The sequence below is a fragment of the Mobula hypostoma genome, chromosome 5 (genome assembly GCF_963921235.1).
Source record: "Mobula hypostoma chromosome 5, sMobHyp1.1, whole genome shotgun sequence".
Lineage (NCBI taxonomy): Eukaryota > Metazoa > Chordata > Chondrichthyes > Myliobatiformes > Myliobatidae > Mobula > Mobula hypostoma.
This window is the reverse complement of record NC_086101.1, coordinates 84,105,319-84,119,428: the sequence shown is the minus strand read 5'-3', so window position 1 is coordinate 84,119,428 and position 14,110 is coordinate 84,105,319. Positions and strand designations below refer to the sequence as shown.

The window sequence follows — 14,110 nt, the reverse complement described above, 5'->3', positions numbered from 1 at the left end:
ATGCATTGGATGATATACTGTAGATGAAATAATACCACAGCTTGCAGCACACCATTATCAAATTCTATAGTTAGCTATAAAAGTTTAAGCCATCTAACCTATCCTTGAACTAATTAAGGCACAGTAGGTCCAATCAGGATTTGCTACCAGTGTTCAGTCTAATGCACTTTTACAAGAGGGAAGAAACAACGTATATTGCAATCTCTATGTATGAGATGTATCCATCGATAATGTGCCTATCTGTATGTGTTTGTAGTTTTTTGCACTGATGCTGAACACTTGTGTGCTCATTAGATTTTCTGCAGCTCTGAAATTACTGCTCACATGTTTCTCCCTGGATGTGCTCTTAGAAGCATGCAGAGTCGCTTCTGTAGCAGAAGCTGCCTGAATTGCCAACTGCCTCCATCATGATTTTCAAGTCAGTGTTGGTGAAGTGGGATGCACGCTCCCAAATCTTCACTCTCATTGTTGCTGTCTATATTTGTCAGGATGCACAACGACTTCCAGCTGTTGTTGGGTTTAATAAACTACCTCCACTTCCAGAAATGATGATCCGAAGCAGAGCTGGACAGTTTTAATCGGAGCTTGCTGCTCCTGAAAACACTCAAGCTCACTGCATGTCACACAAATGAAAATTATGCACTCACAGCACCAGAGCAAATCTTCTGCAGCCCCTCAAGTAGCACCAGTTTGGAATATACTTTTTATGTGATTACTTACTGCCCATTACGCAGCTGGTGTGTAGAGCAGCAATGAGGATCCTCCATCTCTGAAGGTATTTGAGGCATTTATCTGATTATTTGACTTTAATTATTTTATTTAAAATAAAACTTTGTCTTGTAATTCATCAGGATGTCACTATCTTTAAATGAGTGTTAAATGATAAAAAAGCAAGTTTATGCTCCCCATGATTCCATAGAAAACTCAGCATGGTGCCAACTAGATTATTTTCTTTGTCATAATTGTTATCATCAGTGAAAACCTCTTGGAAGCTGTTCAGGCTGGCATCTGGCAGAGATAGTCACTCTTACATGGAGAACTTATTTTATTGTTGGGTATACAAAGTGACGTCAACCTCAAACATTGCCACACTCAGTTAGTACAATGAGTTTGCTATGTCAAGTCAATGACATTGTACTTCAGAAAACTGCAGGCATTTTGTTTCAGTTCAGATTAATAGATTTTGTCATATTCATGAAAACCAGCAATCAATACCACTTTACTCTAACATCTATTGTCAATAGACCTTGTACTCATTACTAGGAATACTTAATATACTGCATTGTTCCACAAAATCGTCTTTGTTGGTCATAATACGTTGGAAGTAATTGCTTAAGAAATCATTGTGCAAATGACAAATGATAAATCTTTGTTCCTTTAGCAAATGATATGTTGCATTATAAAGATGCAAGAGACTGCAGATGCAGGAATCTGGAGAAAATAAAAAACAAACTGCTGGAGGTACCCAGATGTTCTGGTAACATCTGTGGATGAAGAGGGATAGTCAACGTTTTGGGATGAGACCCTGCATGATGAGGCTGCTTTGCATACCCAGCAAAAAAAATTGTTCTCTGGGTAGAATGAATTCCTCCAGCAGTTTATTTCTTCATTATGTTTGTTTATCTTCCACTTTTGCCACAGCCACATGATATTTGCATTATGTGCATTGTGTGTTGATTATAACACATCTATTAAAATTATTTGCTATTGCCTGAAACTCTATTTGTTTCTTCACCCAAAGCTCGACAGCATAAAATTCCATAAATATATGAAAGACTGGAACATTAATATTACTTTTTATTCTGAAACATATACTGCACATCAATGTTTAAATATCCAATTGTATAGATCAACCCACAGTGGCACAGTGGCGTAGTGGATAGCACAACACTTTACAGTACCGACAACTGGGTTCAATTCCCGCGTTTCTATGCTTTCCCTCTGACCATATAGGTTTCTTCCAGGTGCTCTTTTTTCCTCCTACAGTCCAAAGATGTACCGGTTGATTGGTAAGTGGTCATTATGAATTGTCCTGTGATTGGGCTAGGTTTAAACTGGGGGTTACTGGATGCACAGCTGGAAGGGCTGGTAGGGATAATTCTGCACTGTATCTCTATAAATAAAATAAATACTTCTTAATTGATATGACAGTAGAAGTAAAGGACTGTTTTGTCAAGAAATGGAAGATCCAGGCTAAAGAAATTTGGTCTTCATCTGTAGTTTTGTCTGAGAAATCTATATTTTTTATGTACACTAAGCATACAATGTAACGTTCTTGACAAAGGAAGAAAAATTAGGAAACTGGGGTATAATAACTAGCCACTCTTCTCTTGTACATTTAACATGTGTTTGTTCACATCTGGTATGGATAAAGCGGCAGGTAATTATCTTCCTTCAAGACTAGTGCCAAAATATAATCTGACTGCATAATATGCATCTTAAATACACGTGGAAAAGACTTGCATTTATATATTGCCTGTCATACTCACAGAATATCCAAAACATTTCATAAACAATGAAGTACTTCATCAGTGAAGTCACTGTTTTAAGTTGAGGAAGCACAGCAGCAAATTTACCTAAAGCAGGTCTCCCATGCAATAATGAGATAAATAAGCATATAATCTGTTTTCGTGATGTTGCTTAAGGGATAAAGCATTGGCCTGTAGACCAGAGGAACTCCTCTGCTTTCCTTCATCTGAGACCAACAGATCTTTTATATTTTTCACAGCTCCAACAACACAATACAGCCAGAGTATTGTTTTCAAGTAACAGCTAAATTATCAGCCAACTTCACAGCAGTAAGTGAGACTTGATCCCATGACTCAAATAAAAATCCCAACTCTGAGCAAAGTTAATGCACAAGAAAGGTTCTTAGTATTTGCATGATGTAGAACTAGCAATTTAGGTTGCAAATTGAAGTGCAATGTCACTCCAATATATGGCATCACATCCATAATAAGAGGAAGTGAAGTATAATAATTCACTATTCAATTTGAGTAACTGTTGATCAGCTTTATTCTTGTAATGGGCAGATTGGAAGAGAAAACCCAGCAACAATCATCTCAAGCATGTGTCAGGTGGCAATTTATCTATGTTGGCATAGTGAGAAAATATATCCATAATTTTTAAAAATATTATTTATTGATTGAAATACAATGTGGAATAGGCCCTTCTGGCTCTTCAAGCCACACTGCCCAAACAACCCATCAATTTAGCTCTAGACTAATCATAGGCCAGTTTACAGTGACCAATTAACCTAATCTGTGTGGCGCATGGCCAAGTGGTTAGGGCATTACGCTCACGATTTGAAGGTTGTGAGTTTGAGTCTCAGCCAAGGCAATGTGTTGTGTTTTTGATCAAGGCACTTAAACACACACTGCTCCAGTCCACCTAGCTGAAAATAGGTACCAGCAAAATGCTGGGGGGGGTAACTTCGCGATAGACTGGTGTCCTATCCGGGGGGGGGGGCGGGGGGCGCCTCATACTCTCAGTCACTTCTCACTACAGAAACCGGCATAAGCACCGGCCTGATGGGCCACAAGGCTCGGGGCAGACCTTAACTTTAAAATTAACCTACTAACAGGTACATCTTTGGATTGTGGGACAGAAAATGGAGCACTTGGAGAGAACCCACGCAGTCACGGAGAGAACGTACAAAGTTCTTACAGGCAGCATCGGGAATTTAAATCTGGACTCTTGTACTGTAAAGCATTGTGCTAAACACCACGCTACTGTGCCTTACAAAGTTCTACTAATTTATGAATAATACATTGAGTTATTGAACATGATAAAAACTTTTTGAAGTACTTATGAAACTTATTGTAACTGCTGTGGGTGTATGCCACAGGTGCATCTTTTGCAGCCCCCTTGTTTATGCCAATATTTGGATTTATAATTTGCCACATTCTGTACACTTAAAAGGACAATGGTGCTTGGAAATATTCCAATAATCACTTCATAACATACACATAAGTAGAAAGGCTCCGGTTATGCTGGCAGCAGCTGTGTTATTTGGCCGTGGCTACCTTTCATTTCATTTTACACTGTTTATTATAGCTGAACAATAAGATCAGCATTTCTACCATTGATTTTTGAAACATCCTGTCCTCATTCCATATACAACCCCAAAAACAGGGGAAAAATCAGACATAAATAATTCCAGGATTTGCATCCAGTGGTTACAAAATATTTGAGATATGTGGCCAAATCTCCCTTCTCCATTACATCACATCTTAAAAATAGTTGCCATAATGGTACTGTCATCTCCCAAGAAAAGTTGAGTATACTAAAGAAAAGTTGAAATGACCTGAATCAGATCATGTAGATTATTACAGTTTGTGCCATATCACCGTAGCTCAAGGGCTCCCAGCTCAGATAATGGGAGGGATCCATTGCATAAAAAAGGTTGGGCACTCGTGCTGCAGATGAAAAAAGCAAAATGTAGATTAGGGAAGGAAATCAGAAGAAGGTATTACATAACATTATTTTAGTAAATTGTACATCAGGTACTTTAGACCAGCGGTCCCCAACCACTGGGCCGCGGGGAAACGATATGATTTGGCACCATTCCTCATTCCCTCTCACGCGCACTGTTGAGTTTGAACGCACACGAGGCCATTACGCACGCGTCATCCGTGTCAGCGCGGGATGGAGATCAACTCCTCGAGCTTGCAAATGACAGCGTGCCGAAAAGTATGTTTGACGTAACATCTCTGCCGGCATTCGGATCAAAGTCAAGGCTAAATATCCTGAGATAGCCACGAAAGAACTGAAAAGGTTGCTTCCATTTCCAACATATCTCTGCAATGAATGTGACGAAAACTAAATAGACTGGACATAAGGAACCCCCTTCGAGTATCGCTGTCTCCCATCACCCCTCGATAGGACCATCTTGTTGCAGGGAAACAAGCCTAGGGCTCCCACTGATTCAGCGATATTGATGTGTTGCAATGATTTTATATGTTCATACGGGGAAAATATGTGCTGTGTGTTTAATATTCAAACGTTACTTAAAATGTTATGATGCTATTGACTGATAAGTGACTTATATAACCATATAACAATTACAGCACGGAAATAGGCGATCTCGGCCCTTCTAGTCCGTGCCGAAAGCTACTCTCACCTAGTCCCACTGACCTGCACTCAGCCCATACCCCTCCATTCCTTTCCTGTCCATCTACCTATCCAATTTTTCTTTAAATAATATCAAACCTCCCTCTACCACTTCTACTGGAAGTTCTTTCAACACTTCAAGCTCCCCGTCCTCCCCTGATGATTGACTTATCACTATATTCATGCGAGGAAAATATGCGCTGTGTGTTTAATATTAAATTCGTTAGATAAACCCTTTTAGAAGCGAAATTGAGTGTATTAGCCCCTTATTACCAATATTCCGGTAGTGATGAATACCCCCACCCCACCCCACCCCACCCCACCCCACCCCGAACAGAATCGCCAAAAACGCTTTGCTGAGAATAATATCGGTAGGTACACACATGCGCACTGGTGCCCGCGCAAGGCTTCATGGTCATTGTAGTCTAACTTGACTGCTACACTTGTCCGTTGGCAACCCTACCCCCCCGGGGTCGACCGGTCCACAAGAATATTGTCAATATTAAACCGGTCCGCAGCGCAAAAAAGGTTGGAGACCGCTGCTTTAGACGACTTTCATATTTATGACATGCTACCATACATTTTTAAAGTACTTTACCTATAATCACATTCTCTGAGAATTCTCCATGACCAGCTTGTGATTATCATTTTTCCTTTGAGGAAAAAATAATCAACCGATACAATTTGGGACAGATTCATCCATTTCAGGCTGGAACAATTGTGGAGCATTTTGATTATTCTACAAATTTGTGTACAGTTCACAATGTATTCAACAAAGTTTTTAGAAGAAATGTTTATCTGAAAGATTTGTCATCATAGATCTAAATGTGCTTGTTAAAAGAAGAATGTAAAAAGACCGATGATGCTAGAAATACTCAACAGATCTGGTGTATCAGTGAAGAATGAAATAGAGCTTATATTGGACTTAATAATAATTCCAGGGCCTGTACTCACTGAAATTCAGAAGAATGAGGGGGGATCTCATTTAAACCTATCTAACGTTGGAAGGCCTCAGTGGATGTGCAAAGGATGTTTCCTATAGTGGGGGAGGGAGGGAATCTAGGACCAGAGGTCACAATCCTAGAATAGAGGTGCATCCTTTGAGAACTGAGATGAGGAGAAATTTCTTTAGCCAGAGAGTGGTGAATCTGTGGAATCTGTTGCTATAGGCAGCTGAAAAGTCCAAGTCATTGGGTATATTTAAGGCAGAAGTTGATAGGTTTTTGATAGGGCATGACGTATACGGGGAGCAGGCAGAAGATTCAGGCTAAGAGGGAAATGGCCTAATTCTGCTCCGATATCTTAGGGTTTTAATCATTAGAAGAACATTCCATCATTGTAACCATAAAGAATTAATTAAATACTTGAAAAAGAAAAGTGAAATTAAATATATTCAGGGAAAGGATCAGAGAATGAGCTTAATTTGATTATTCTGACAAAAAGCTGGCACAAGCAAGGAGGCTGAATGGTCTTACCACATTATAAAGCTCAACACAATTGTATGCATAATTTCACCACTTAGCATACAATAGTCAATCTATAGTTTTAAAAATCTTCTAATTTCAAAAATATGCCTTTTCTTAAAAGAATACTATGCAAAATATACTGTTATTTTGTCATTAACTACAGTAAAACGTAGACGTTTATATAAGCAGGTTACAAAGTTTAAAGTTCAAAATGCATTTATTACCAAAGTATGTATACATTATACAACCTTGAGATTTGTCTTCTAACAGGCGGCCATGAAACAAAGAAACACAAAAGATCCCATAAAAAGGACAGTCGTGTACTCAGTGTGCAGAGAGAAAACAGAAAATCATGCAAACAATGAACACAAGCATATAATGTTCTGAACTGAAGTCCACAAAGAGTTTATCCATGGACCCTTACTACAGCACAGAGCTGAGAATGTCATGGAGAATATCAAGCTGAACTGTCTGGACCCCCACCTTGGGCTCCAACATCCTAGCCTTCTCAATCTGGCCTGGTACCTAAACTGATGTCCACACATTGGGTTCAATCACTTTGGGTACGCTCTGGGACCTGAACCATTACTTTAGGTTCCTTAATTAAAATCAGCAACCTTAAAGCATGCAGTCATTATTGTGCTCTCCTGCTATTTGCCTCCAATTTAGACTTGCAAAATTCACAAATGGTGGTAAACTCTCCCAACATTTTGAGTCCAAGTCGAATAATGGAATGATGTACTTAATGTCATTCTGAATGTATCAATGGACCTAATGACAGCAGCATTTGAATGGTAGCAGTAAACATCAAATATTAAAGCTCCTTTCTTGGATGGTTATGGGTTAAACCTGAACTAACCAGACATAATTCGATTTAAGCAACACACACAAAATGCTGGAGGAACTCAGCAGGCCAGTCAGCATCTATAGAAAAGAAAATCTGCAGACTTTCTCATCATAAATTGATTTAAGTTAAATTGTAGATGACTTGAATAATGAAATAGGAATTAAATTTCAACATTGGTCAATTAAATAGGATTAAGTTGAAAGACACAGCAAGCAATATAGGTTGCAGCAGGAAGTCTAATGAGGGTTTGAAAACTAAACATAGAAAACAGTGCAAGATTCAATAAAATAATAAGTGATCTACACTGTATTCAAGAAAAGCAAACTAGGGCATATTCAAAACAATGAAAGATCTAGAATTTTGAAATACAGGGGGAATGTTGCACAAAGCATCTGAAACCGTATGGAAATGCACTAAAGCAATTCAACTTATTGATGCTGGCTTTTATCTCAAGGGAGCTGAAGAACACGAGGTCCAAGCTACTTCCACATTGACTCTTCTGAGGCAATCCTCATGGATAGAGGCTGACTCCCTCACAGTCCAGATTCACAAGTTTTCAGATGGCTGATGAGGTCAATGCAGGAGCCACAGACCCCTGTTCATCAGCAGTCTCGCTACTTGGAAAACCCCAAGGTTCAGCATCTGCCTCACCGATTCCAGAGCTCTACTTAACATAACGGAGCTGCCATGGTCATACTCCCTTTAATTAAACAGCACCATGCTACCCATGTTACCTTCCATTCAACGGTCCTGATCTGTTTAAACTTACTGGACCCATTCCCTTGAAATTTATTGGTTTCTGTACCTCATGATCTTTTGAAACAAAATGGGTTGACTGGAAAATTTATGATTCTATTTAGTAATACCTTTTTTGAAATATATTAAAATTTCGTCAGTATATTAACATCCTATAATACAGAAACTCTGCTTCTCTGACTCCACCAAAGCTGTGAGTGTGCCGGAGGAAATGAACTTTATTCTAGTTATGTAGAGCTTTAGCTCAGACCCAGCTGATATTTTTTTTTACTCTACGTTCTGAGTATCATATTCCAGGAAAACTGTTTTGGGATTCAAAATATAATGGGGCAAATGCAGAAAGATAAATTATAAGCACACATATAATGAACTTTGCTTGCATTTACCTGAGTAAGGCTGCTTGAAATGTAACCGAACTGCAATGATTTGAGGTGATAAAGAAAAAAAAAACATTTTGAAGGAGAATTCAAAGCAAGCAGTATAATTTCAATATCTAACCAAATTACCAAGGAATTGAATCTGATAATGTTTCCTCATTCAAACAACATTGATGGTCAGCTTCTCTGCCCTTCATATTCTGTGGATGTTGGTTTAAAACAGATAATTTTATTTTTGGGAAGGCAGAATATCCGCTAATACAAGTAAAGACAGGTAAGTAGGTTGAGATGCAGATTAGCCAATTATGAAGTTTCAAACTGAAATGTCTATCTTTCCTCAGATGCTGCCTTACCTTCTGATTGGTTCCAGAATCATCTATTTCATATCAGTCTAACAGTAATTTTTTGGATAGCAGGGTGGAGAAATGTCTCTACCAAAGGAGGTGTAAGGTGCTTTTTCCCTCTGCTAGACTGCAGGTCACCCTTGGGGAAGGTGTAGCACCTGCTTAAACCCCCAGCAGGGTCACATGAAGCCATGGGAGTAAATGGAGGATGGTCGAATGAGCAGCTGGTGCATATCTCATGTGATAGTTATGCGACCTCTGACACCAGGCAGACAATCTCTAAAGAGTATTGATAATGGCTGTGGGTCACCCATCAAGACGATGATTGCCTATTTCATATGACATGGCACAAAATGAATGAATGAGTGGCCAGCAATTGCAGTTTTCTAGACTTCCATAATCTATATATGTGAATAGATGTAAGGGGGTGAATAGGATATACTGCTCCCCTGTATCTAGCATCGAGCTGTATTGAACAATCGTAATGCTACACCAGTGGTAGATAGACTAGAGAATATCTATGATTTAAAACATTTATGGTTCTATGAGCACATTTAAGACTGAAAAATGTGGCAAATACTAAACTAAACTTGGCTTCTCTTTCTGAGCTCCTTAAAGCTGTTAGGTTACAGGTGTGCTTCCTGTTTCAATAACATTCCGCTCTTCTCATTTGGCTGGGGCCAACTTGCTATTTATTATAAGTTTTATCTCAGCTTTCAAGTTATCAAGATACCGCATTCTGCATACCTCACTGGAATTTTTCCATCTGATATTTTTAAGAAGAATCTAAGGCATTAATTATAGTTAATGCAGGCCAAGAAAAATAGGATACCATCTGTTTTTAATTTTTTCAACTTGAAGGTGTATTGTATATTATTAATATATGAGCACTTAGCACATTCAGTTGAAACTTCTTTGTGCTTTGCTAGTGAAGATAAGCAATCCACTTTCGTGAATGGCTGATTAAAACTTAGTTTCGAGCTGCGTATTTCTCCAACTAATTACAATTTAAAATCAGGCTCTGAATGGTCTCTACTAGACACTTCAATTTCTATTTCCCTTCCGGGATGTTGCCTGACCTCTGCTCTGTGTGTTGAGCTTTACAAAGGATTGTTATATCCTGGGAATTATTGGTGATAAAACGAATCATTGTGGAAAACTAAAGGATGAATCAGAATGGGAATCAAGTTTAGTATCACTGACATACAATATGTCATGAAATTCATTGTTCTGCAGCAGCAGGACATTGCAATAATAAAAAAATCTATAAATTACAACAAGTATATATGCAAAAAGAAAACTAAACTAAATAAGAAGTGCAAAAAGAGAGGGAAAAATGGGAAAAATGTTGAGGTAGTGTTCAAAGGTTCATTGGCCATTCAGAAATCTGATGACGGAGAGGAAGAAGCTGTTCCTGAAACACTGAGTGTGTGACTTCAGGCTCCTATATCTCCTTGTTGATGGTAGCAATGAGAAGAGGGGATGACATAAGATCGTAGGGGTTTGCTTTGATTTTTCAACTAACACCATCTTGCTAATTGTCCAAAACATTTCGGAATGTAGACAGGGAGTACAGATCAGGTTTTTTTTTTAATTCCTGATTGCTGGAGAGAATGTATGTCTACATTGCAGTAACCTTGGTCAGAACACTCTAATGGTGCCCAGTGTCCAACACCAGGTAACGCTTTACATGTGACCTTTGAGATCTGGTGGTGAGAGCTTTGCAAGGATTCAAACCTTCAGAAGTGGAAAGAAGGTAAATGGAGAGCATCATGAAAATAAACCCTTCTGGTTTCTGCTGTCAATATGATTTTTTTTTCTTTAACAGAGGATGATCTTTGGAAATGAGAATTATTTTACATTGCATGGCAGAACCACTCAATATTCTTAAATACTTACTTTCCTTTTCAAAGTAATAGCACATAAAAGCTATCTCTACAAGGAATTGCTTCAGTTAAGTGACAACCATTTTATTCTTTCATCCCTTAGTACTACGACTGAACCACAGCCCATCTGACACCTCTGAGAAGAAGAGAGTTAAGAGCAGACTAAAAAAATTTATATCAAGGCGACCTTCATTGAAAACTTTACAAGAGAAAGGTTTGATTAAAGGTAACGTGTTTGATTCCTCAGTGAAATCCCCCTCACTAAAGTACTCTGATGTATCATGGCCTCTGATAGGACATGAATTGTTTATTTATCAGGAGTGCTTCACTAATGGGTAAGGCAGAGACTTCCGAAATAAAAACAGGCAAACTTTTATGACATTTGTCTCACAGAAGCAATGAACTTGCTTTTGTGTTGCTGCTGCAGTTTCTGATTGTGGCTGTATGTCACTACCACTAAAGGAAGAGAAGGAGACTAACTTAATGCAATATCCAGACACTGCTGTATTGATTTTATTCCTTTGAAGACTTGGTGTCTGTCATGACTATGGCACCACACAACATTGCTGGAGGATGATTGTAACAGTGCCACAGTGCATTGTCTCTTTATCCTTTCCACTTTGGGACTTGGAATGAAATTACGTTGATGAGGATTTCTTATCCATACGAATCAATTCATTTGTTTAAGAAGCCAAAATATAAATTGTCTCATAATTTGATATTATTTGTCACCAGAATGTGTCAGCGTCAGAAATCAGAATTAGGCTTAATATCACTGCCATATGTTGTGAAATTTGTTGACTTTGCAGCAGTACAATGTAATACATAATAGTGAAAAATCTGTGAATTACAGTAAGTATATATATATATAAAATAGTTAAATAAGTAGTACAAAAATAGAAATAAAAAGAGTAGTGAGGTAGTGTTCATGAGTTCAATGTCCATTCAGAAATAGATAACAGAGGGGGAGAAGCTGTTCCTGAATTGTTGAGTGCATCCATTCACACTTCTGTACCTCCTTCCTGATGGTAAAAATTAGAATGAGGCATAATCGGGTGACCTGAGTGAATGAGGCTTGCCTAAATCTGAGGGTAAACCTTTCTGCATTGCACATTACAGACCATGCTGAGCTCTCAGAAATATATAAATAGATTGATTTAAATCTACTAGTGCAGTGGTTTTTCATACGCAGAGTTAAATGGTAAAATGAGACCCTTGCAATTTCTTTGGAGCTGCATGCAAGATCACCTATACTGCATAGTTGCCCTGTTGATCTTTGGAATCATTGTTTAAAAGAACTCTTTGCATGGCGACCACTTTACATGAGCAGGAATGACTGTTTAACAGCTTTGAAGAATATCACTGTAGAATGGGGAGAGAGCAGGAGGTCCACGGAGAGTAACATCACCATGCTTTCCATTGTGCGCAGACACCACCAGTAATTATTGCCCCAACCAACTTCCTGCCACAAATGACATCAAGCTTCTTTGATGATCAAGGAACTCGAGATTGAAGAAAGCGACTTAGCACAGATGTTGTGATGTGAAGGGAGTATCACTGATTTGTTACCACAATGGTGACCAGTGGAAAAAGGCTGATAGTATTCCTGGGGCAATGATTGTCACAGCACGGATCTTTAAAATGACACTTCATCTCCAGGGCAATTCACTCCTGTTTTTTTTCTCTCTCCTTAAGAGTACAAAAGAACAAAGGCCATAGGTTCTCCCCAATAGCTCCAATTTCTGCTGGCAATGGAGTGCAATCAATGACACCAATAGTTGAACATCTAATGCTATAAAAATATCAGCTCTGCAAAGGTGATTCAGTTTCCCAAGAGATTCAATTTCACCTTAGATTGCTTCTGTGATCTATCCCAAATAAAACTACTTTTAAGCACAATTTGTGCAACAAATAAGTATTCAGTTTCTAAGGTTGGATGTTTATACTGGTAATTGAGTTGCCAATTGAGCAATTTTTTTTTGTTCTGAGTAATCAAACATCTCAAACTGTTAAAGTAAGGCAAGTGAAATATTTTTCTGTCACAGTCCTGACATATCCTATAAACAATAGGGGCTTAGGGAGATTGGACGCAAAGCACTTGTTGGAAAGTAGCTGAAGTCTAACCGTCTCAAGTGAGATTTACCGGCAGTAGCAGTCCCCAGAATTTTAAATTAAGTAATATGTAGTCATTGAATTGAAATTAAAAATAATCAAACCGTGGGAGGTATTACTGTATTGGGATGATATTTTCTGCGTTTTCATTAGTTTTGTGTTGCACATTTAAGAACTTAGCTCTGTCTCTATTTTTGACATTGTTGGATCTCTGTGATTCCAAGATTTCAGTTCATTTTAGAGTACAAAATACAAATACTAAGCAAACTAAATAAAGAGCTGAGAAATACTGCAAAGAAGTATAAGACAAAGGAATAAAGAATAGCCAAGATGGTGCCTCTGAAAAATCTATCACTTTTATAATCAGATAAGGAAAATTCCTCAGATAGGAGTGAAATAGTTTAAAGGGTACATAATTAAAACAACTACATAATGCGGGTTATGTGCTAATACTTATCCAAAGAAAGATGAGAAAAGAGGTAAACTGTTAGTTTAGCAGCTATACCACTTCCTGCCAGTGAGCGTGAATAATACACAAGTTCGTTAAAAAGTGCAAATCCTATAAAAGGTATTATTCTTAAAAAGAACAGTGGTTTCTAACAACATAGTGTGCTTTAATTTTGCTAAAAAATATATATTACAGACATCCATATAAAAACAAATGAAATGCATTGCAGTGTCTTCCTTAACTTATTTTCAGATCACAGGTAGGTTGCAATTTAACCTCCAGAGGCATAGTTATAATGACCTCTCCTTTCCAAATTCCCATACTTTAAAATATTGAAAGATAGGAAATATATGCAACAACATTACTAAAAGGACCCAAACTTTCTGTCTTTTAAAGATGTGACACCCAAAGCACCACCTTAAGTGTTCCCTCTTTTCATGTTATAATGTACAACATACATATCAGTAAAAATAATTAATATTTTAGATATACAGTATAAGACTTCTAACTGTGCAGGTTCCATCAGACGTTTCATTGTTTTAAAGCTTTACGAAGTTTTAATTATCAATTTACCTAAGTTGTTCTTAACCTGACTGAAGGATTACCATTACCATAACAAGACAAATCTCATTCCTAATGCTTTATTACTTTTTTTGTGAACTGAAAATAAGATGTGTATTGAGATATCAGAGAATTATGGAGACCTGTGATGCTTTATAATCAAAAGTTTGGTGATAATTTTTTTGAGTTTTAGAACTCCTA

At 37.9% G+C, this 14,110-nt stretch overlaps 1 protein-coding gene across 2 annotated transcripts in view; it reads left to right on the top strand.

The window, feature by feature from the left end:
* The window catches only part of arhgap15 (Rho GTPase activating protein 15), a 731,418-nt gene that overhangs the window by 434,964 nt on the left and 282,344 nt on the right, over positions 1–14,110 (top strand). For both annotated transcript variants that reach the window (XM_063048621.1, XM_063048622.1), the window contains exon 10: positions 10,892–11,014. In XM_063048621.1, coding sequence (XP_062904691.1) covers positions 10,892–11,014 — 123 coding nt within the window. The remainder of the gene's footprint in view (positions 1–10,891; positions 11,015–14,110) is intronic.